Consider the following 25,108-nt stretch of genomic DNA (forward strand, 5'->3'; position numbering starts at 1 on the left):
AGCAGTTGCCAGGGGAGGAGGCCCCTTCTTTCTCTAAATAGAGAAGCTGCGACAGCACTAGCCTCACCCTTTCATGCTTTCATTCCTTCGCTCACCCACCACAACGTACCAAGTGGCTGTCCTGTGCGGGCATGGGGCTCGGGAACGCAGGTTCAGATTAAGATACGATATTTGCCCTATTCTGTTAACAGTAGCTTTTAGACTGTAGTTCCCTGCTGTTAAGTGGTTCAAAAGAGAGCGCGTGGGGTTGATTTTTCTGCACCAGTTCTTCCGGAGCAGGTTGCCTTCAGCACCCACACACCCACAGCACCCAATTTATCAAGACCAGGAATACCAGGATTTGAAACGCCAAGATTCTCAAACTAGGCTTCAGGTCAGTTAGGTGTTATGTGGGGACACCTCCTGGTGGACTGTGATATTGCAGCCAAGCTCTATAGTGCACAGTTAAGGGCCAAACCCTGAAGTCGATGGAGGCTGGTTGGCAGCTAACGCTCTAGGAGCCTCGAGTGTGAAAGGAAAGTATTTCTAGGCAAGGAACATCATTCCTGTGGTCCCCGGAAAAGAAGAGAGAAGAGCAGAAAGGAAGGGAGATTTTACCATGGAAGCAATTGCTATGGAGTATTCTCAGGATGCAAGTGCCTAATGGACCATAGACTTTTCTAGTTGGACCTGTCTGTATCCAAGATGACATGTCTTAACATTTAAAGGTAACTGCTATGGACAAGCCTGCTGAAGCCCTGGCGGCCGTGTGATGGCACTGGAACACGGTGGACCAGGGGGCCAGAGGCAGCAGCCCAGAAGCCAGGCAGGGGGCTCGTCTCTGCAGACCCCACCCATGCCTCCACATCTGGGCTAAGACAAGCCTCTCAGTCTGTAGCCGTTAGAGCAGCCCGCACAGACCCATACCAGGAATAACAGTGAAGCAGGGTTTGCTTCCCAGAAAGCCACTATACGGCCAGTCTTGCTCAGACTCAGGAAAGGGCAGAAAATCAGGGACAAAGATGCTTCTTCCATCACCATTTATCCCCCTTACCCTCCCCTCGCCCCTAAGATCACCGCACTGCTGTCCGTGTCCAGGGGTCCTTTTTCCTTTTAGCTCGACGCCTCCACCCCCTAATCCACACCCCCCTCCCATAGCTGTCGTCCTGCTCTCTCTCTATGACTCTGTCTCTCTTTTGCTTCTTAGTTCAGTTTGTTCATTAGAAAGTTGCTCTTAAACAATCATGTGACCTAGTCACTTCTGGTCTAGAGTTTTGTTGTTTTTTTATTCCTGCAGGATGAACAGAATTTGAGACCACGGTAGGCCAAAGTCTGCAGGAGCCAGCCAGCCCGCCGTGGCTGGGAAATTCTGGAGACAGATAAGCCTTCTCCAACTCAGAGCTCCGGTGCAGACATCTCAGGGAGTAGCTGTCAATTTTAAATCCCTTTCAAATTCAATCAAGAGGGCCGATTCTAACCTAAAGGAAGTGTGCAGAGGTCAGGCAGAAAATGAGGCCAATCCCAGCATGGGCGCTTCCTGGGAGAAAGACGCTATTTTCCACCCGGCCAAACTATAAATAAGTCACTGCAGGTGGGTGACAGACCAGTGGCTGCCACAAATTAGAGCTTCCTCTCTCTTTTCCAGACCAGTCCCCTCATCAAGCCCGTCTGCTGGGACACTTTTGTTTTCACAGACCAGGGCTGTCTCTTTCCTCCCTGCCTCCCACCCGTTCCTTCCAGGAAAGGCTCAAAGCCAGAGACCCGTGACCAGCCCGAGAGTGGCCACTTGGCTCTTTTCTAAGAAACGTATCATTATCCCCAGGGCTCAAGAACTATTTGCAGCTGTCGCAGGAAGCCAGGGTGCTGGCCAGTGCCCATTAAACCAGAAAGTGGGGCTGTAAACAGGCTGCAGGGGCAGGGGCCGGAGTTCATTTCAGAGCCGCACCTTGAAGCAAAGAGAAGCAGGGCCTAGCGCTCTTCCCTGTAGGAATGGCATCGGGGCCTGGCGGGCGGACCCCTGGCCTTGGACCCAGGGGTCCGGGACTGTTGAAATTGTTACTGATGCTGCCGAGGCACAGCCTCAGTTAACAGTAGCAGAATAAAAGCAGCAGCAAACGCGTATCACTTACAACATGCCGGGCACTGTTCTGAGTGCGTTATACGTATTGTTACAAATTGCACAATCATCCTGCAAGGCAGGCTACTGTTATTACCCCCATTTTACAGACAAGGAAGCTGAGGCCCGAGAGAAGAGGCATCCTTTTTGACGTCCGGGGCCCCTGCTGGGGTGCCCCTTTCCCCAACCCCCTGACCTTCCCAGGGTCCCAGATGAATAAAAGAACTTAGAATTCTGGAAGCTCTGAAGCCCATTTGGCTCCAAGTGTGGTGCCGGCAGGGCCTTTGCAGATGTGGGGGGGGGGGTAAGGTTGGGTCATGGGCAGAAAACGGCGCTGACTAACCCAGGCCTGTGAGAACTCAGCTGTTCCTTTGTGCGTGCCCAACGCCGCTTCTCATTTTCCACGACTGCTCTCCAGAGAGTGGCGGTGCTGGGCGGGGAAGGGCGAGAGCGGTGGGAAGGAAGAGAACTGACTGTGGGGGAGTGAAGGGAGTATGGGAGCTGCAGGAAAAGGCAGCTGTCAGAGCCCCCAACGGTGGAGACAGGAGGAAGTACGGTGGGCCTGGAGCTCGGGAAGGCGAATGGATGGGGGCCCAAATCTCTGACGGGCCCCTTGGCCCCGAACGCCCCTCGCTGGGCTCCCTCTTCAAGACCCAGGGTCTCTCCTTTTTAGCTCCTTCCAGACACCTGAGAAGGATGCTGTTAGCTCTGGGTACCATGTTCCTTCATCCAGAATAGAAGGGCAGTGAACACCCGTCAGCATGGTTAGGAAGCGGTCACGTGACCCCCTCCCCGTGTTCTCTGGGAAAGACACCGGGACTCAACCACTTTGTAATTTTTTAGTGTAAGATGAAACAACCTCCAATCATTTTGCAGGGGAAAGAGGGCGGGGTATCGACCAACCAATCAAGCGATCAAGAATCCATCCATCCATCCACCCATCCATGCGCATGGCTGGACCCCCAACGTGGAGCCCAGGGCCTGGCACACACATCCTAGATGCTCAGCAGGGGCATGATGAACACGGAATGAACAGGAGAAAATGGAAGGTATTCTTACCAGACTTCTTTTTCCCAACATGCTCCCTGCACAGGAAAGAAAGGGGGTGAGAAAGAGTAATGAGTCAGGGCCTGTTGTGTGTTGACGTAAGTTAGTCTGTTAGGAAACTGAGATTCTATGTCTCACAACATGTCTAGTCAACAAATAAAATTGAAGCCAGCCCCAGGGACCCAGATTCCTTTAAAAAAATCTTCTTAATTTTCTCCCTTTCCCGGATAAGTGCTCTGGTGCCCCTAGGGAGGAAGCGGTGGCGGTGGGGGTGGGGGTGCCTCCACATTGCACCGAGCCTGATGCCCACCTCACCAGGCACAGTGGAGGCCCTGCTCCATTCTCGGGGTCGCCCGAGACTTAGACCTGGAGCAGACGGCACTTGGCTGTAAACAGAACGTGCTAAGACTGGGTAGAAGTGTGGAGAGCAGTGAATGAAGTCCATCTCCCCCCCAGTAACATGGGGACACTACTGCGGGCACACAGAATGCGGCGTGATGGTGACGCCCTCACCCTTGTCAGTCAGGTCAGAGTTCACACATGCAGCTGCATGACAAATATGGTATCACGACACAGGGTCTGCTGAGTGCCTTTCGGGGTAATTATCCCATCAGTAAAAAGGTTTCCAGCATTACAGAGAGAAAAGTGAGGTGACCAGAGGTCCGGTGGGGACAGGTGTTGTGGCTACAGTGACATTAGCTACTTATTACTGAGTAATTTCCCTGTGCTGGGATCCAGCCAGGTCCTGAAGTTAATTCACTCGTTTACTTCTCATAAGAACCCTAGGGAATTGGTGCTCTTTTTATGCCCATTTAACAGATGAGGAAAATGAGGCACAGAGAGGTGAAGTAACTTGCCCTGGGCTACACAGCTAGCAAGTAGCACAGCCAGGGTTCAAACTCACGCCTATCTAATTTTTAAAAATGGAGATATAATTCACACAGTGTGCAATTCATTCTTGTAAAGAGTACATTTCACTGGTATTTAACACACTGACAAGGTTCTACAACCATTACCAGTATCTAATTATCATCACCCCCAAAAGAAGCCCCCCTTCCCACTAGCAGTGACCCTCCAGCCCCCCTCCGCCCAGCCCCTGGCAAGCGCTACTTTGTGCGGTGTCTGTAATTATCTGTCCATCATGGACCTTTTATAGGAATGGAATCAGACAATGGGTGGCTTTTCGTGTCTGGCTTCTTTAACGTAGCGTCCTGTTTTCAGGGTCCTTGCGGGACAGCCTGCATCAACACTCCATCCCCCTCGGGCTTGTCTTTCTTGGGCTTTCAGCGTGGGTGCCTGTTGCTGGGGAGGAATCTGGGGGACGAAGGCATGTGCACAAGCTGACGCTGTCTTTGTAGGGGCGGGGAGGGAGAAGCATCTGGAAGGCCTGCGACTCTGGTCTTCCTGCCTGTGAACAAGCATCTCCACAAGGTGCCCACGCCTGCGAGACTGCCAGCAACCAAACAGACCCATCAGTACCTCTGCCGCCATCCATGAGAGACAGCAAAACCCAGGTGTCCCGGGCCCTGCCAGCCAAGGAGAACCAGCCACGTGCCTCCCCGTGTGCCAGGCAGTGTGCTGAGTAAGGACTTCACACACACCCGCCACCCCCAGCCTCTCCGGGACCCCACGGCTTCCATTTAAGACGTGAGGAAGCGGACTCTCCTGGTAAGCGCCGGAATAAAACTCCAACACCAGGAAGCTGCGGAAGAGGCTCATCCCTTGAATTATCAAACACAATGGCCGAGGTGGGGGGGTGTCGCTCCATCTTGGCCCCGAACTCAGAAAATCCCATGTTGACCACATCCTGCTTTTCCTCTCACAGCCTCCCAGTCACCCCAGACTGTGGCCGGGGCAGGGAAGTGACCTCAATCCACAGATGAGGACACTGTGGCAGAAAGGGAAGGAGGTGACGCCTCTGTCCCAGGGTGAGGGGGTCCCACAGGGATGCTTCCCTCACCTGTGAAACTTGACTGTCACTACCCACCTACAGTAACGATGGAGGCTCCGTCCACGCAGTGAGGCCCGCCCTGCTTGGGGGAGGTCCTCACACCAACTTACTCTTTGGGGGGATTCAGGTCCTCGGGTCTCGTCTCGAAGAACTGCAGCACTTCGTCACACTGGGAGATGTAGGGGGGCAGCTGGATCAGGGCCTGGAGAAGAGGCACAGGTGAGAGCGAGGAAAGGCGGGCAGCTTGTTAAAACACGTTGCTTGGGCTCCCCCTGCCCAGATCTTCTGATTCAAGTCTGGGGTGGGGCCTGAGAACAGGCCTAACACTCCGTGGCGCGGCTGCTGATGTGGGGACCACGCGCACGTGCACACGCGCGCGCGCGCGCACACACACACACACACACACACAGTATGTACGGGGGCAGCAAAAGTTAGGTTTACAGTCGTGAGCACGGGAACAGTTTATTCCGTATTATTACATATTGCACTATTTGCCACTCAAACAACTGTAAACCTGTGCTGGCCGCATCCTGTATGTACACACAGATATTACAGGCATATCTGTACAAAAAAACACGCACGGGTTTAGACAAGACCACAAACTGTGATCCTCACGCCACGCCATTCTTCTACTGCCACCACCTTCGCCAGATGGTGGGCGTCTACTGGTAAGTGCGTCCCACTCCACTCAGCGGGCTGCCCGTCTACCAGGAGGAACATTTAGGCTGTTTCTAACATGCCTGTGCCCGTGTTCTAACTCATGGATCTGAAGTGGTCAAGGGGAGGGGCTGGTTTTTAAAAACATTTATATACATACATATATACATACACACACACACACACATATACATACATATATATAGTTTTTAGAGCAAGAGGAAGGGGGGAAGACGAGAACCATCAATGTGAGGGAGAAACATCAACCAGTTGCCTCCCGTATGTTCCCCAACTGGGGATCAAACCCACAATCTAGCATATGTCCCGACCAGGGATCGAACTGGCAACCTTTTAGTGCATGGACAATGCTCCACCCACCCCAACCACCGGGCCAGGGTGCCCAGGGTGGGAAGGGCCTGTTTTATGAGTTAGGCAGAGGTGAGAGGTCCCCAGCTTTACAGGGTTGAAAATGCAGGACCTCCCAGTGCAGGAGTGCGGGCTGTTTTGCCACCTGGGCTCACCAGTTAAAGGAGCCTCAACCGCCTGCTCCGGAAGGAGGGTCCGGAGGTGGGCGGGGGCACAAAGCGGGGCTGGGTGTGGTTGTGCCGGTGTATCCACCAGCAGCTCTTCACTCAACGATCCGGTGGACGTTTTTCATGTCCAGCACTGCACTGGATTCTACACCAAACGGGAGAGAAGGCGAGGGCGGGTACACGTGACCACGAAAGAATCCGAAAGGAAGACCGGCTTCACCATAAACAAACAGCTCTGTTTAACAAACATTTACTCAAGCCGCCTCTGACCCTGTCCCGAGGACGCAGACCTGAGAGCCGCTGGGTTATTCCCTGCACACACTTCTTCACCAACTTGTACGGATCTGAGCAGCACAGGCGACTCTGTCGGCCATCCCACCCCTCAGGGGAGGCGTGGGGGGACGTGGGGCCGGCTCTCTGTGCAGAAGGCCTCAGTTCCCTGGTGCCCTCAGTGTGAGGCTGGGCTGGAAAGGGCAAGCCCTGAATTTTCTTTCCAACCAGCCTATCAAAGGCCCTCCCCACCCTGCAACACGACGCTGCTCCTGGACTGCAAAGGGTTAACAGAGAGATGGCTGGGGGGGGGTCTCCAGCGGGGCACCTTCTACGGCGTTTCTGGGGTATTTTGACCATGTGTAATTTATTTTTCCAGCCTATAAAAATTTTTAATTGTGGTGAAATACACATAACCTAAAATTTAAGTCTTAACCATTGCTCAGGGTCCGTCTGGCTCAGTGGCATTCAGCACACTGACACTGCTGTGCGGCCGTCCCCACCGTCCACCTCGAGAGCGTCTCTCGTCTTGCAGAACTGCACCTCTGTGCTCATTAGCTCTCTACCCCTTCTCCTAGCTCCCGGCACGCACCACCCCACTCTGTATAAATCTGACAACTCTAGGAGCCTCGGGCACGTGGGATCATCCAGTATTTGTCCTTTTGTGACCCGCTTACTTCATTTAACATAAGGTCCCCAAGGTTCATCCATGTTGTGGCCTGTGTGGGAACTTCCTCCCCTTTCAAGACTAAGTAATATTCCATTGTGCGGCTAGATCACTTTTGGGTTGCCGACCCCATATGACCTTGGAGTGAGGCTCTGAATTTAAGCCCCATCCCTCCCCACATAAGACCTGCCCTAGACCTCAAGTGGGCAAACTGGTGAGGTGTGTGTTATTTGTTTTTTAAAGATTTTATTTATTTATTTATTTAGAGAGAGGGGAAGGGAGGTAGAGAGGGAGAGTAACATCCACGTGAGAGAGAAACCTTGATCGTTTGTCTCTCGCATGCCCCCAATCTGGGACCTGGTCCACAACCCAGGCATGTGCCCTGATTAGGAATTGAACCTGGGGCCTTGTAGTTCGAAGGCCAGTGCTCAGCCCACTGAGCCACCCCAGCCAGGGCGGAGGTGGGTGCTTCATTAAGGTCCCTCCCCTGGTCACTGGCCGCTCTGCCCTTCCAGAGTGAAGGCTGCTGACCTGGTGCTTGCTACTCACTGAGTTTTTACATTAACCTCGCAGTGACTGTGGTTCTGCAGCAGACCCCCAGGACCCGAGCTTCTCCAGGCCGGGGCCCGCCAGCCCAGGAGGGAGAGTGCAGGCCCGCCTCCCCTCCCACTTTTGGCCGCCTCTCCGGCTGGTTCGGAGCAGCAGGAATTCCTTCTCCAGTCCAGGCCGTGCTGCGGCCCCCGGCCCCCGTGGGTGTCGTCCTCTGAAATCCTGCAGCTCTTGCAGTTGGAGCCACATTCTGAAGGAGCCGGCTACATACTGGACTGTGGTGTGTCCTGGCTGCTTCGTGTGCAGAAATCCTGTGGCTTCCCCCAGACTGCGGTAACAACATCCTAACTGTTGGCTCAGCACTCAACGGCCCCCTGAAATGAGGTCCGTCTGTGCCGCCGCAGGTACTCCTATGACAGCTGGCCCATTTTAGAGGCGGGGAAATGGAGGCTCTGGGGAAGTGCCCCGGCCTTCCACCCACACCCACAGAGGGCAGGGGCATGTGGCTGCTCCTCCTCCATCTCCCCTCCACATCCAGACAGTGCTGGGGTGACCCTGACACCTGGTCAAAAAAAAAGAGGCCTAGATGTGGCCACATGTGACTCTGGGGTGGGCGGGGTAGGCCCCAAGGTGGCCTCCCGGGGTGCTCCTTGCTGAAATAGGCAGAAACCCTGAACCAACCATGGGACAGAGGTCCATGGAAACCTCCCGACAGTGCCAAGTTCTCTTTCGGTTTTGAGCAATTCCTGGGAAGTCAACGCCAAACCAAACCCCCAAACCGTAACATACAGCCAAGTCGCTAATGCAAAGCAGCACTGAAGGCTTTGATGTCTGCCCCTTTCATTTGGGAAGGACGGGCTCACCGTAAAAACGTGACCTGGGGCAGGGAAATAATTCTGCTTCTGAAATATTCCAAAACTGCCTGGTGCTTGGCCCGTGATGTCCAGCAGCCACACAGGCACGAGCAGCTGGTCGATGCAAGGAAAAGGGAAGAGCAAGTGGTACTTGCTGAGGGGACTCATCAAAGGTCAGACAGGCCCAGGTCCAGGTTCTGGCTCCGGTCATGCCCATCTCCTCCCTGCCCATGGGTGCCCATGGGTCAAATGGAAATAACGAACACCCACCTCGGAGGGCTGTGTCACAGAGCAAGGGAGCCAGGGGCTGGAAGGACCCCATTGTGTGCGAGCTGCTTGGGATAAGCAAGAAGTCAGCCCTTTGGCTTTCTGTACTGTAGCCAGCGCAGTGTTGTGGTGATTTCCAGGGGTGAGTCTGGAGTCAGCAAGATGATTACGCTAAATAAGGGGCCTGGGCTAGAGGGAAGGCTTTGTGGTTTCCCAGCGCTCTCTCGGTCCTCTTTAACTTCAAAAGAATGTCCCAGAAAGTGGACGCTGCTCTCTCTTTATACTTTAAAAACTATATTCCACTGGGGTAAGAATGCTTACCATGAGACCCCCCTCTTGACAAATCTGCAAGTGCCCAGCACGGCGCTGTTGGATGTTGTATGGCCGGCCTCTTCCTGCTGACCTAAACGTTGTGCCCGCTGGTCAGTAACTCCCCATTGTCCCCTCTCCCCAGCCCCCGGCCCCCCATTTCACTCTTTCGTCCTACGAATCTGACTCTTTCAGGTCCCTTCTACAAACGGGATCGTCACAGTATTTGTCTTTCGGTGGCTGGCTCATTTCACTCAGCATGATGTCCTCAAGCTCCATCCAGGCTGACACATACGGCCAACGCTCCTTCTTTTTAAGGGCCGAGTGGTATCGGAGTGTTTGCATCTACTGTGTTTAGGTGGTTCCCGCATCTCAGCCACAGTGAACAGTGTGCAGGGAACGCGGGTCAGGAGCACACTGAGGGATGGGAGGAGGTGGGCACGGGAGAGCCGGGGTCACGAGCACACTGAGGGATGGGAGGAGGTGGGCACGGGAGAGCCGGGGTCACGAGCACACTGAGGGATGGGAGGAGGTGGGCATGGAAGAGTCAGAATCAGAGCTGACCTGCGACACGAACCCTCAGCAAGTGTCATTGCTCTTCGAGATCCTGACTTCAATTCTTTCGGGCAAATACCCAGAAGTGGGATCGCTGGCTGGTACGGCAGTTCTGTTGTTAACTCGATGAGGAACCTCCACGTTGCTTTTCGCGGTGGCTGTGCCATCCCCCTTTCCCACCAATGGGTGCTCAAGGGTTCCAGTTTCCGCACATCCTCACCAACACTTACCTCCCCCCCCCAATAGTAGCCATCCTATCAGGTGTGAAGTTATAGCTCATTGTGCCTTTTTTTTAAAGATTTTATTTATTTATTTTTAGAGGGGAAGGGAAGGAGAGAGGGAGAGAAATATCAATGTATGGTTGCCTCTCATGCGTCCCCCGCTGGGAACTGGCCTGCAACCCAGGCATGTGCCCTGACCGGGAATCGAACCGCAATCCTCTGGTTCGCAGGCCTGGGCTCAATCCACTGAGCTACACCAGCCAGGGCCTCACTGTGCTTTTTAAAAAAGACTTATACATGATTCTTTAAAAGAATTTTAAAATAAATAAAAAAGATTTTATTTATTTTTAGAGAGACAGGAAGGCAGGAAGGAAGAGAGGGAGAGAAACATCGATCTGTCACCTTTCACACACCCCCACCTGGGGACCTGGCCCGCAACCCAGGCATATGTCCTGACTGGGAATCAAACCAGTGACCTTCAGGTTTACAGGCCAGTGCTCAATCCACTGAGCCACACCAGCCAGGGCTCACTGTGCTTTTGATCAACATTTTCCTGATGATCAGTGACACACTGAATATTTTTATGATCGGGTATATGCACCTGTTGGTCATTTGTGTATCTTCTTAGGAAAATGTCTATTCAGGTCTTTAGTCCATGGTTTCAATGGAGTTATTAGTGTTTTTACTATTGAGATGGAGGAGTTCTTTTCTATTTTAGAGACTAACCCCTTATCAGATGTGTGGTTACGAGCATTTTCTCCCATTCCGTGGGTTGTCTGCTCACTCTGCTGTTTGCTTTGCTGTGCAGAGCTTTTCACTGTGACGGAGTCCTGCTTATCTATTTTCACTTTTGTTGCCTGTACTTTTGATATCGTATCCACGAGAGCTCGCTGTCAGGAGCTCAGAAATAAATCCCTACGTATGGTCAACTGACCTTGGACAAAGGCGCTGAGAATACACAGTGGGGAAAGTACAGGTCTCTTCGACAAACGGCCGAAGGGCAGCTGGGTATCCACGTGCAGAAGAATCACACTGGGCCCGTATTTCATGCTCTCCACAAAAATCAACTCAAAACGGAGTAAAGACTTAAACATAAGACACACTCCCGGAAGAAAACACGTCTCTAACCCGCTTCCCAAGAGCAGGACCAGGCTCTGCAAAGCCTCAGAGGATGGAAAGCCTTTTAAAACATGTTCCGTTGCCGCTGCTTCATTTTTATGTATTTTTACTTTTACGGCTCATGACACCAGTTTTACCTTCTGGTTCTAATACACAATCTCCTCCAGAATAGCTACTTTTCGAAGGTTAACGAAGGGAGTGCAACATTGAAAGGAAAGTATTCATGACGGTACATACAGAGGTAGCATGTGGTAAAAATCTTGAAGGGAGGTCACCAGGGACCGGAGTCTGGTAAACACTACTATACGGCCCAGAGTGCGCTTGAAACGTATGACGGCAGGGCGGACACATTCACAGATTCGAGTGTGAGCGCAGGATTTAAGCTGTGCCCTAACGAGGGCCCGTTAATTACTGAGGTCCGTCCCGCACCCGGAATGCCCATTTCAGCAAGTAAAGACGACTCACTGGTGCCCACTTCAGAAAAGGCTCCTGCATCTTTGGTGATCTTGACCTCTGACCACAGCCCTCACTCACCAGCATAACAGCCGTCAGAAATGACTTTCTTTCCTGGTGAGGGAGGGGTGTTCTAGAAATACTCTCTGACATTCTACTCAGGCCCTCCTGTGAACCGGACTCCATGTGCCCAGCACTGCCGCCCGGTGGCGGAGGGGGTGGCGCCCCAGGCCTGGATCCCCGAATCTTCTGTGTTCAGCCCCTTCTTGAAGACTTTACATGGTTAGGGTGAGCTGGTCCTGCATCTGTCTGGAGGAAACTTCCACCCAAGTGGGGTCAGACAGACAGCTGGTATCACAACGGGCTTCCGGGACCACTTGAGAGGTTGTTTGGGGAGCTTGTAGGTGGGGCCGGACTTGGCTGAGCCTCGTTTTCATCACATTTTGATGAACAGATGTTCTTCAATTTAATGGAGTAAATAAGTCGATCGTCTTGTGGTTGGTATTTTTGGTGTCTTTAGACATTCCTCTATACCTAGAGATTATAAAGACATCTTCCTATTTTTATCTTGTAGAACCTTTTATAGCTGCCTCTTACATTTCGGTCTTTCATTTCCTTGGAAATAATTATATGGGTGGTGTGAGGGAAAGGTTCATTCTTTTTGGGGGTTTTTTCACATGCGGATATCCATTTACACAGGCACCCCGTCTCCCCTCAGGGATCTGCAAAGCTGCCTTTGTCGGTAACCTCTGTGGCCAAATGCACGCGGGTCTTTTTCTGGATTCTCCGTTTTGCCCCGTTGGCTTACCTCTCCTTGTGCCCACACCACACTCGGTTAAACTCTGTACTTTACAATGGATCCGGTACCGCAGGAAGCTTCTTCCATTGCGATGTGTGCACACCTGGCAGCTCACTGTGGGGGGGTGTCTAGGGCACTCACCTACTTTTACATGGTGGAGACCACCAGTTTCTATTCAAATAAAGGTGACAGGGATAGATCGAAGTGGCTGACCACAACGACAGCGATAGACAGAAATGCTGTATAAAAGCCCACGCAGTCTGAAGGAGACTTTGCGGACGTTGTGAAAAAAGGGGCAGGGTCACCTCCTTCCAGGAGGGCAGCTCCCTCCAAGCCAAGCCCAGGGGATGTGGCGAAAACCAAAATCCCACAATACCTGCTCTGTCTCTGACGCTGCATCCGTAGCCGGGACGGTCACTCCCACCCCGTGCTCGGAGAACGCACGCACAGTTTCTTCCCTGGGGTTAATCCAGGCAAGGTCAAGGTCTCTGCACACTCCTGGTCAGATGCAGGCAGCTGCTGCTGTCCCTTCTCGCTCCAGGACTTTAAACCTCCCTTCCCACATCAAATGTCCAGCACTTGGGACTCCCTGGACCGGAGGGAGTTGTGACTGGAGAGAAGCTGGGTGGCTGGGAAAGACACAGGAGGGTGCGCTGGGGGCTGAGAGACGACAGCTTGTGGGGAAGGTGCCAGCTGGCACTTCCCAGCTGCTCAAGGTGACCCCAAGGGTCCAACGTTCTTGCCAACGGCTTGGACAAAGGAGTTTTAAGCTTTAGATGTTTAGACAGGGACAAAGAGAGCTGGGAGACGGGAGTTCTATGTTTGCGCCTGACTGTCCCTGCCGCTTACCCCTTTGTAAGGATATCCTCAGGACAGAAGAGTTGGAGTTGTATCTGCTTCTACGAGATACACACTTAAATATTTCGGCCTCTTCAATTTTACATTCTTAGAGAGGCCGTGAGCAGCAGGGGAATGCCAAGGCCTAAGAGGCCTAGTTCGACTCTCAGACTTGCTGATAACTATTCCCGTGGGCAGCTCTGTGGGGCCTTCCTGCCTCACATACACAGTGGAACAAAAACCCTAATATCCAGGTCACTGGAGAGATGAAACGAGGTCACGTGTGGCAGAGAAGACACGCTGTGGGGAGGGACGGTCTATCCCTCCGTGAGGTCTCCTGCTGTGAGGAGGGTCACCCATCCCTCCTCTGCCCCTTTGGCATTTTTTCTAGATTTGCTAAAATATAATTTATGTACCCTAAAAGTCACCCATTAGAAGTACGCTAAGCTCGATGATATTCAGTAAATTACGGAGTTGAGCAGCGGTCACCACAGCCTACTTCTAGAACTCTCCGTCACCTCAAAAACTTTCCTCGGCCTCATTTGTGGCGGATTCCTCCTTCCAGCGCCCCAGGCCCGGGAAACCACTGCTCTGCTCTCCGTTTCTGTAAATCCGCCCTTTCTGCACATTGCACATAAATGAAATCATATGTTATGCAGCCTTCTTCATCTGGCTTTTTTTCCATCTAGCATCCTGTTTCTTGAGACTCATCCACATGGCAACATGTATCTTTACTGCACTGCGTTGTATTGCAGAATAATATTCTACACTCCAGGGACATTCTGTATTTTCTCTGTTCACCCAATGACGGACACTTGGGATTGCTTCCGACTGTGGGCTGTTACGAAGTGAAATAATGACTCGCTGGGCTACGAACATTTGCATCCAAGCCTTTGTGTGGACGTAAGTTTTCAATTCTCTTGAGGACATACTTAGGAGCGGCCATATGATACATTTCACTTCCGAAGACACTGCCCAGCTGTTTTCCGATGTGGCCCCCTGGCCCATGTTCCCAGCTCAGCGAAGGCTCCACCCCCCCACCCCTGCCCCGCACATGCTCAGTAACTCTTGGTCTTCTCTGTCTTGCTGATTACGGCCAGTCTAGTGGCCATGTGGGCATCGCATTATGGTTTTTTATTGCACTGCCCTAATGATGAGTGATTAATGATGTCAAGCCCCTTTTCACGAGCTTGTTGACTATTGCCTATCTTCCTTCTAGTCAAGTCTTTTGCTGGTTCTAAGCTGGGCTGTCTTTTTATTACTACCTTTCAAGAGTAGTAATAGTCTTTACAAAGTCTCAATACACAGTAATAGACTTTACATAGTCTCAATACAAACCCCTTATCAGACATATGAATTATGAATATTTTCTCCTAATCTGTGACACATCTTTTCATTTTCTTCATGGCATCAACTTACAGAAGTTTGTAAGTTTAATGAAGTCATATTAGCAACTCTGGCCCTTTGGCGTCCTATTTGAGAACTCCTTGCCCAAACTAAAGTCACGAGGATTTTCCCCTATGAAGGTTGTCTTCTAGAAGTTCCACAGTTTTTGTTCTTATGTTTAGGTCTACAATCCCCCCCTTTTTTTTTTTAAGTTTTATTTATTTATTTATCTAGAGAGGGAAAGGAGAGAGGGAGAGAAACATCAATGTATGGTTGCCTTTTGTGCATCCCCTGCTGGGAGTTGGCCTGCAGGGAACCGGCCTGCAACCCAGGTATGTGCCCTGACTGGGAATCGAACCGCGATCCTCTGGTTCGCAGGCCTGTGCTCAATCCACTGAGCTACACCAGCCAGGGCTACAATCCCCTTTGAGTTGATGTTCTGTGCAGGATGGACCCAGCTTATTTTTTGCGTGCGGATGTCGTGTTAACCCACACTGTTCGTTGAAAAGACGGTTCTTTCCTGTTGAATTTCTTGGTACCTTTGCTGAAAAATCAGTGGCCTGTAAATCTGTGAGACTTTGCTCCTAGACCCTCAGTTCCGTCCCACGGACCTGTGTGCCGATCCTTGGAACAGCTCCATGCTGTCTGGACTACCGCGGCTGCGCAGGAGATTTTGAAAACGGGCAGCACAAGCCCTCCAATTCCATTCTTCTTTTTCAAAACCGGTTTGGCTATTTTGGGCTCTTTGCATTTCCCCAAGCACTTGGGGATCATCTTGTTAATTTCTAAAACCCGAAAAGCCTGCTGGGGTTTGGACGGAGATTGCACGGACTCTGTAGATTAGTTTGGGGGAAACCGCCATTTGAGCACTGCGGAGCCCTCCATGCCATAGACACGGATGTCTCTCTCTTAAAGCAGAACTTCTTCAGTTCCACTCAGCAGTGCCCTGGAATTTCAGCGTTCAAACCCTGGACTCCCTGTATTAATGTATCCCCAAGTATTTCATTCTTTTCGATGCTACTGTGAATAGCACTGTTCTCTTCATTTCATTTCTGGGTTGTTTGCTACGTGTGTATAGACATCCAATTGAATTTTGTGTACCGATCTCGTATCAGATGACCTTGCTAAGCTCGTTATGAGTTCTGACGGGCTTTCGGTGGGTCCCTTTGGGTTTTGTCCAATAGAATCACGCCATCTGTGAATCACGGCGTTTTTACTTCTTCCTCTCCAACCTGTATGCCTTCTATTTCTTTTTTTCTTTTTTTGCCCGCCCACCCTGGCTAGAACTTCAAAATAGAACAGAAGTGACAAGAGCTAATGGACTAGCTCAGTGCCTGGTCTCGAGGGAGAGAGATCATTAGCTGCTCTATTTTTTAAGGCATTTCTCGCGATTCCTCCCATTTTCCCATCACCAGGGCTAACGATTTTAATTTAGAGAAGTAAGTACTAAAGATAAGGGAAACTACGCAAACTAAAAAATATGCTTCTTTCCTGACCACAGCCCCAAGTCAAACAAAATGTAACCAACAGCTGGCCCCTTGTTTTTTTACAACGTTCAAGAGCTTGGACACCAGCTGCCCTGGGCACTTCTGGACCCTTCATGCACCGTGGGACACTGTCCAGCCACTGAAGGTAGGTTCGAGAAGATGTTTTAATAGCATGGGAGATTCTTACATTATAATATTAAAGACAGCAACCAAAATAACACCGGATGCTCTCAATGCCATAAAGAAACGCACGGAGGAGAGCTAGGAAAGAAAATGTATATAAAACTCTCCCTGATTGTTGCCTCTGAGTTGAAAGATCACGGACCACTGTTTTTCCCTCATTGCTTTACCTTGGTTCCAACTGAACAGTGTTCCGCAATGCGCATCCAGGAAAAGAGAAGGGAAAACCGGGCCCCCGGGGCAGACACAAGCCGAGGAGAGCTGGCGGCCTCCAGCCTTACCTTACAGTACTCGTCGATCGGGATCAAGCGCTTGACGGCCACGTCCCGGATGTGGCTCCGCCGGAAGAGAATTTTGCCTGCACGAGAGAACACACAGCATCGTCAGCGGGCGGCGACGAGCTCTCAGCCAGCTGCGGGGTGCGCTGTGGGTGTCTCCGGGAGGCCTGAGTGGGACCCAGACTCCGGGCGGTCACCAGCGACCCCTGCTGGACCTGCACAGGGCCTGGGGGACCCCGTGCTTGGTCCTCCAAAGCCCTGTTCACAGCTCTAGTGCAGAGGCTGGAGCGCGTGGGGCCCGGTGGGTAACTTTTGATGAGTTAAGGGAGGCTGGCACCGACCTGTAGAAGGAAGACCCTCCTGCTCCTACCTGATGGTCTCAGGAGCGATGTCCAGCCCCAGGGTTCTCACGCTGCCGGGACAGTGCAGCGGACACTCAGACATGGCCCAACCTCATGGTTCGGTCTCCTTTCCTCGTCCACCTTCTTTCCGCTCGAGACTTAAGTTCCTCAACGCGCCCTGGCGTCCCACGACTCTGTGCTTTTCCCTCTGCCCGGGACACCCAACGTCACCCACCGTCCCTGTTGGGAAACTCGTACCCACTGCACACGGTCACGAGTTTCTGCCCCTTTCTGACAGCGCACCTCTCATTACCCATTTGCTGGTCTTCCTTCCTACCCATCATGGGTAGATAGGGACCATGGGTCTCTGCGTAGATAGGGACCGACTGGGTCTCAGTTTGTGCCCTCACCAGTGGCACTAACATGTGATCAATGCATCTTCCACATGCAAAGATGACACATCCCTTGAATGTCTTCCCCGACTGGTGTCTGCAGGAGAAGGATGCTGAGCGTTCCTCCCTCCCTGAACACCGAGGGTCTATCCGCTACTTGGCCGGTGCCACCCTGAGCACTGGGGTGAAGGACCGCAGCCCCCAGCACAACGTACAGGTCAAGGAAATGGGTCACAGGCAAACACAAGTATGTACATTTACCACCCAGCGCCCCTGGAAATACCTAAGACGCTGAAATGTTCTGGGCAAGGGTTGTTTAAAGCCAAGTTTGTGGGTTCCCAGGAGTCCCGTCAGGAGAGGGTAGCCAAGCGCATGCGCCAGGCTAGCCTGGGCTCAGGGTTCTGAATGTGTCACACACCGGCAGGGACAGGGAAAACCAGAAAAAAGACATCACGGAAGGCCACAGGGGTGGGAGACAGAGATGAGTCTCTCTGCCATGCTTATGGAGAGCTTCTGGGGGGTGGGGTGGGGGCAGGGTCTAGAGGCCCAAGGCACAGGGAGACCACAGCTGTCCAGACGGCACAGCGCAGAGGCCCGCTAGAAGCTTCAGCAATCCTGGTCTGAGGTCAAGGAGCAGAGTCTGGGTCATGAGGCTGGCGGGGCAAGGAGAGATGAAGCGCTGTTCTGAGATCAAGCCTGGGCGGGTGGGAACGGGATGGTAGGCAAGGTTCACGTTCCCACGGCAGGACAGAATCGAAAGGGGTGCCGGGAGAAAGCCGACTGATTTTTTGAAAGATTTGCAATGCAAGCTGGCAAGGAAGACTGGAAGCCAAAAAGACCATTTAGCTAATTCAACATTTAAAAATAATCAAACAACTTGCTTCTGGGTAAAAAAACACCATTAGGCAATTAGGTAGCTACAGTCAGCATAATTGAGCTTGCTTTCTCAGGTCCACCAATTAAGTCACAGTGAGATAAAATACGCATTCCTCATAGTCCTTAATAACTAGGAATCTCCTTTCTTGATGATGGTCATAGGTTTAATTCTGCTTAGGAGTCGATCCCATTTCTGATACACCATGATTAGAAAAGAAAAGTCTAGAAGGAAGTGCACCCCAGGGTTCAGAGTGTTTGTCTCTGAGGAGTGGAAGAAAGAGACTTTTGTCTACCTCTTTATACTTCTACCAAAGTTCCCACCACAGACATTTAAGGCTTCTAGACTCAGAAAATGTGCATGTCATTCAGAACAACAACAACAACGACATAAAAGGCCAATAATACAGCCACAGGGGAAGGGGCTCTGGCTTTCCTGGACCGGTCCCCCCTCACCCACTTGGTGGGCGCGGGCTCTAGGCAGACCCTCAGTGTGCCCGCGCTGGGGGCCTGCCCTCCTAGCACTGACAGAGGGCGCTCCCCAGCAGGCAGGGACCCTGCTGGCATTTTGGGTGAGGCCAGAGGGGGAGTGCCCCACCCTCGCAGGATGTTTGGCATCCCGGGCCCAAAGCCAGAGAGGGCTTATAGCCCTCTCACCCGCCTCCCTCTCCCACCCCCAAGTCTCTGTGAGAATCGATCCACCGCCATTGTGGGTGGGAATTGGAACCCTTAGCCTTGTCCCGCCCTCTAAGCTCCCTCTCAGAATGGGAGAGGAGTCCCTTCCAAAAATGTTTGGTCCCATTTGGGTATAACTTCCCCTTCTGTAAGCCACAGGGAGGGTGCGGAGTGGGGGGCACGGGCTTCTTCCAGAGAAGGTGCCAGCGGCCAGCTCCACAGGCCTGGGGCTGGCAGTGCCGGTGCCCCTCCTGCCCCGCCCCCCGGCCCCCAACATCGAGGAGGCCGCCCGGCGCCACCCCCAACAGAGGGGATTCACCCACCACCTGGCCTGCAGGGGCTGAGAGACACAGACAGAGAACTCGGGTGCCTTCAGTGTCCCCACAGGGTGTGACACAATGACAAAGGCATCGCTTCCCTCCCTGTGCAGCCTCAGTGGGACGGGAAACCTCGTGTATATCCAAGAGCTGCCTCTTACAGACAGTGCCGCCTCGGGAGACGCGCTGCCACCAGAGGCCAGGTCTCCTCATCTGTCACGTGGGTGCACAGCCCCTTCTCTTAGGGGTCATCTCTGTCACACACCCCGTGCAGGGCCCTGGCCCTCACAAACGGGCAGTGTCTTTCCCTTTTGCTCCGACCTTTTAGAAGACGCTGCCTTACATGCTGCACTGAAGAAGCTTCATTTCTTAAGACCTGCCTCCCGCTGGCCTATTCGCCATTCGCCCTCCGCAGAGCTGCAGTTACTGCTCGGAGTGGGCTGGGCGGGCTGTGTGGCCCGCGTGTCCACACCTGATGTGAAGTGTTTCCGCGTGAGTCGTGGGGAAGAGGGCGAGCCAGCCTGCACCCATCCCTCGCTAGCCAGCCGGGCCAGCCCATCTGGGGTGGAAAGGGCGCTCAGTGTGGAGAACAACAGCCTTTGGTGGGAACGAGCAGGCTTTTGTTTTCCACAGTGGACGAAGGCCAAACTGTAATTTTTAATTTGCAAGCTGCGCCCTCTGCCAAGTTGGCCTCCCCAGCTCTTACCAGGGTGGAAAATTGCAGAGGGCGGCTCTCCCCTCCCCCTGCCTTTGTGCAGAGCTGCTTTTGTTCTGCTGACGTGGCAGGCTTGGCAAGAAAAGTGACCCCTAGGAGAGGGGCCTTTCTCCCGAGAGTCCCTGACCTTGGCCTAGGCTTCGAGGAAAAGCTGGGAGGTGGCCTGGGAAGGGATGCTCCAGGCGTCCTGGGGCCCAGCAGGACCTCTCCAAGCGACAGTGGGTGTCCTAAGTAGGGAAGTCGGCTGAGTCGCTGAGAACGGTATTTTCATGAATTCGTGGGTGGAAAAGAATTACGTAACCACAAAAGCTTTCAGGGGCTTGGGAGAGGGTCGGCTCAAGTTCCTCCCTGTCCTGGGAAGTTTCCCCAGAGCCAGTTTTGCCTTTCATCCAGGAAAGACTTAAAACTCACTGCTTTCCTTTCCTGCCTTGGAGAAAATCTTACATTTACAGTCTAGCTCAACATGAACATTCAGACTGACCACTGAAGTCCGACTCCATGATAGGAAACACCAAGCAATGCCAAAGGAATGTCTCTGAGCCCGGCTTCTGCCTTTATGGAGAACCTACTACGTGTCCCGGGGAGAAGCCCGTGCAGCAGGGATCATGTCCTATTTGATAAACGTGGAAACTGAGGCTCAGTGGGGGGTGGGGTGGAGGTCACAGGGCCAGTCTGTTTGACTCCAAAGCACGTGCTGGGAGCAATGACATTTGGCTGTTGCAGTTGGCACTCCCGGGTGTCTCCAGTAGGGAAAAAAAATTCCAGTGTGATTGCACACTTTCCTCGTGGAAGAACTAAAAACATTAGCTCTTTTAGGCAAATGACCCTCCCAGTGGATGGGGGTCTGGCAAACACACCTTCCCTGTCCCTAAACCCCAGCCACAATGACAGTATCTGGAAGAACCCTGGAGTGGAGGAGGGGGGCCTGGCTCCGGGGTGACCTGGGGCGTCTCCCCCACTGCTCGCTGGGCCTGCTCCCGCTTCTGCAAAATGAAAAGATCCAAAGGGCCCTTCCAGCTCGAGGTGTGTGTGATTTAGGGCAACCACCGATTTGCTAAGGGTGCGTGTGTAAAAGCAACAGGAAGCACTCGCCTGCCGCCAGCTCCGTGCCCAGGCACTCACCGACCCTGGCCACCATGCTGCTATTTATGTGCCATCGTCACCTCCAGGTTGCAAATGAAGAAATGAAACTCAGGGTGCAACCAAGGCAGTGCACCCCAGGCACCACGGTGGATGAGGAGAGCGCTGGGGTTGGAACCCAGGCTGCGAGACTTCGGGCACGCATTTTGGAGCCGGGCCCTACCTGTGTTTGGACCCCAGCACTGCTATTTGCGCGAGTGATTATAATTTCTCTGAGCCTCGGTGCCTGCAGCTGTGAAATGGGCACATCAGTAACGACTAACCTGCAAGGCTGTTCTGAGGACAAAGTGAGGGAATGAACGCTATGTACTTAGCCCAGCAACAGGCACACAGTAGACAGACACCCAGTCAGCAGTCGCTATGGTGACAGCAGCACTAGTTCTGGTAGCCTGCTTTCTGAGCTGAGGCCTGATGCTATTCCTTCGGTAAGGGATTTTTCTGGGAAAGGGACAGGAATGCCTCAAGAGCAGGGGCCCTTGTCACATTTACTGCTCCACGGCGCCCGGAGAGCTGTCTGCTACACAGGAGGTCCGAGGTAGGTAGGCTGGTGGAATTTCTAAAATGCCCACCCCAGCCCCATGATGGTGTCCCACCCTAATCCCCAGAGCCTGGGCCTGCGATGGGATCTCACGGCTGTGGTCTGTTACGTCGCAGGCCGTGGCTCCCTTTCCAAGAGGGAGACTACTCTGCATCAGCCAGGTGGGTACAAGGTAATCACAGGAACCCTTCGAAGCAGACGGCTTCCTCCAACGGGTCACAGGAGGGGCAGTTGCAGACGCTGAAAGCCCAAGAAGGATTTGCTGCCTCGCTGCCAGTCTGGGGGAGGAGGGATGCAGGTAGCCCCCAGAATCCCTGGCTGGTGGTGGAGCAAGGAAACAGGCTACAGACATCTTGGTTCCAGAGCTGCACATCACTGAATTCCTCCCCAGATCCTCCATGTAAGAGCCCAGCCCAGCCAAGGCCTTGATCTTGGCCTCCTGAGACCCTAAACAGAGGGCCCCACTGAGCCCACTGGGACTTCTGACCAAGAGAATTGTGAGATAATAAATGCATGCTCTTTTAAGTGGCTAAATTGGTGGCAATTTGTTAGGCAGCCATAGAAAACTGACGTGGCAGCCGTAATAGATGCCACTCATTATAAAACCTTACGAGCTGCGTTATTCCCATTTTAGAGGAAGGAGGAACCGAGGCCTAAGCTAGTAAATGGTGTAACATCTAACCCCAAGGCACATGCTCTCAGCCACTAAAACCCACAAATGACTGACACTCTGCTCTTTGGGACAGTGCCCCAAGGAGGACGCATGGAGAGACCCAGGGGCTACCCCGGGCACTACCCTGGGCGCCGCCCCGCCCCCGGCCCCGTCTCACCTACCGGGCAGAAAGGGAATGATGCGCTGTTTGGGGTCCTTCTGGCCTCCCTCCATGGGGAATTTGTCCAACATCTGCATCTGTACAGGGGAGGACAACAAAAAGTGTAAATGCATCTCTGACATTTAAAGGAAGAATCGGGAGTACGCGACCTGATACACAAAAGCTCACATTGTTCAGCTTTCCAGAAGCCCGGACAGATGGGGAAGATGACGCAAAACGAGACCCAGGATCCCCGTGAAAACAACCCTTTATGTCCAAGGCTGCCGGATTCGGGAAGGCTCAGAGAGCTAGGAGAGACCCTTCCCGGTTTCCCCAGGGGCCTCCCACCCCAGGGTCTGAGTGCGACAGCACCTGCAGGGCCACCAGAATTTCCCGGGTGGCAGGTCATCCTGTTTCCTAGGAACTGTGGGGTGGTGCCAAGGAACAAGCCACGGAGACCAGTCATTACACTCGCTGGCCCCACGAAGACCCGCCCCGCGCTGGGCAGGTTGGGGTGGGCTCAACAGGCAGCTCTGTGCCTGGCTCCGTGCCGGCCCGTGGCGCATAGTGACGGAGAACTCACAGTCTGGAGAGGAGGCTGGAAAGGCAGCTGACCACTACATGTGTCAGAAGCGCCCTGGGAGGGAGGTGCGGGTGCTGTGGGGACAGAGGAGGAGCGGAAACAGCACAAGAAACACCTCTCTGACCTTTGAAGGAATTAACGAGAAATACCTGATTTGATATACAAAACCATAGAGATGGGTGACTGGTGGTCTCGGGGAAGTGAGGCCCTGGGCCTCATCTTTAAGTCAGTCATAATGATACCAGCTTGCAGGGTTACTTTACAGATTAAAGCTGGGCTGTGGCATCAGTAGCGCTGCCAACCGATTTCTGGTCCTACACTTGTGCGTGTGGTAGATTTGAACCTCTCCACCCCCTTGAGGTGGGATGTGGTCAATTAAATGTTTCCTTCTGCCATGGTGAGTGGCCACATTCCAGACGGTGGCTTCTCTGAGAGTGAGGGTCCAGAGCCCCCGAGAACCTTTGATGGACAGGGAGCCTGAGTGAGAAATAAACCCTTATCATGTAGCAAGGCTAGCTGTCATAGCAGCACACCCTAACTCGTCCTGACTAGTGCATGGGCCCAGGACTCTAGCAGAGAAAGCTGCCCTGGCATTCAAGATATGTCCCTCTGACAGAATGACAAAAGCTTCCAGTAGCCCAGGAGAAATAAGCACAGCTTCTGTGTAAGCATTTAGGGGGTAAGAGAAGATGTGAAGCAGATGAGAAGAAAAACATGTATGTGTGCCAAGCATGGACTAGATTCTTTAGACATGCTCTCACTGAATCTCCAGAATGCTCCTTCAAGGTGGACATTACTATTCAGGAAGTCAAAGCCTAGGGAAGTGAAAGAATGTGGCCAGCAGGAGGTGGGGCCCGAGACTGAGGCCCACATGCTTCTCTGTCACCGTGTCACCCCAATCTGAGGTGCTGCGAAGACAGTTAAACAGGACTCTCTTCAGTACTCAGGGAACAGGGCCACCTACCCTGGCTGGAGCTCCCTGCCTCCTCCGTGCTGCTGTGTGACACCCCTGGGGCGGGGTCAGCCTCAGCATGGCCAGCACCCTGAAGGGCTGCCCACGGAGGCTGTGGTTTTATCTGTGCTGCGGGGCGATGAGGGAAATACTTGGTCTACATTGTTTAGCAACTGGTGAGGCCACAGCGGGCCTGGCTGGAAAAGGCAGACTCCCCTTTAGGAATCCAGGGACTTCCCAACGCTGGCACACAGTAGGCCCTCAGTACAAACTGACAAAAGCGATGAATGCAACTGAGTGAGATGTGGCGGCGAGCAGCTTCAGATGTTTGCTGAGTACCTCTGATTAATAATATTCATATTACTAATCTTAAATACTAACGAGTAACCCCTACCAACATGATTGGCAGTTGCCTGTTCTCAAGCCTTCTCACACACATGATTTTACCTGACCTTCATAAGAATACCGTGACATAAATGCAGGGTCTCCACATCACAGACGGGGGCGCTGGGGAGCAGAGAGGGACAGTGCACTGCCTCGGGCCACTCGGCTAGGTGGTCATGTAGCCAATTCAAATACCTCAGTCTAAACTCAATTCTCCTCCCCACTCTCTTAGGTGGTCTCGGAGGGCGACGTGAACGTGAAAATCAGCCTGCGATGGGGAAAGTTTAAAATTCCACGCACAGGTACACAGCACACTTTCTTTTCAAAAGCAGGGTGATTAGCCAGTCTCTGCTGTAGAGGGTGTTAAGGATTTATCGGTTTTGTCTAACACTATCTTCTTTTTCCCTTCTCAACTTTGTTTAATAAGACAATGTCGGAACACCGTGAAAGGGAACTTAAAAAAAAACAACAACAAACGCACGCACCAGTCATCCGGCCACCCCGCCATGCCTGTGTCCGCTCTCCTGGGTGCCCGAGGGCCCATCTGAATGTGCACACCCGCCCAGAGGCCCCGTGCTGTGCTGTCGTTCAGACCTCCCCGTGATCTTCACTGCTCTCTCACAGGAAGTTACTCTCACACTTTGTCCTGACTTGCTTTTACCCAGAGGAGTGTGGCCCAAAGAGCGGAAGTTTTATTTATTAATTTGAGGCAGCAGATGTGGGCTTAATGCTGCAAAGTCTAACCACAGGTATTTTACCCCCGTGGGCCAACAGCCCTGAGCTTAATCCCTGTACTTCCTCCTGCCAGCTGTGCACCCTTAGCCAGATACCTCGCTTGTCGGGTCTGATTTACCGTCTGCGTGATGAGGAAC

General features: G+C 52.8%; 1 protein-coding gene across 3 annotated transcripts in view; it reads right to left on the minus strand.

The window, feature by feature from the left end:
• The window catches only part of SH3PXD2B (SH3 and PX domains 2B), a 94,802-nt gene that overhangs the window by 37,175 nt on the left and 32,519 nt on the right, over nucleotides 1-25,108 (minus strand). For all 3 annotated transcript variants that reach the window (XR_005068170.1, XM_037057772.1, XM_037057771.1), the window contains exons 3-6: nucleotides 22,340-22,415; nucleotides 16,518-16,594; nucleotides 5,204-5,295; nucleotides 3,155-3,180 (exon numbers count right to left, since the gene is read on the minus strand). Coding sequence is in view for 2 of the 3 variants with exons in the window: in XM_037057772.1 (XP_036913667.1) it covers nucleotides 3,155-3,180; nucleotides 5,204-5,295; nucleotides 16,518-16,594; nucleotides 22,340-22,415 (271 nt within the window). In the remaining variant the exon portion in view is untranslated. The remainder of the gene's footprint in view (nucleotides 1-3,154; nucleotides 3,181-5,203; nucleotides 5,296-16,517; nucleotides 16,595-22,339; nucleotides 22,416-25,108) is intronic.

This window comes from Sturnira hondurensis, unplaced genomic scaffold (assembly GCF_014824575.4).
Source record: "Sturnira hondurensis isolate 20B ecotype Veracruz unplaced genomic scaffold, ASM1482457v3 Scaffold0009733, whole genome shotgun sequence".
NCBI classification, from domain to species: domain Eukaryota; kingdom Metazoa; phylum Chordata; class Mammalia; order Chiroptera; family Phyllostomidae; genus Sturnira; species Sturnira hondurensis.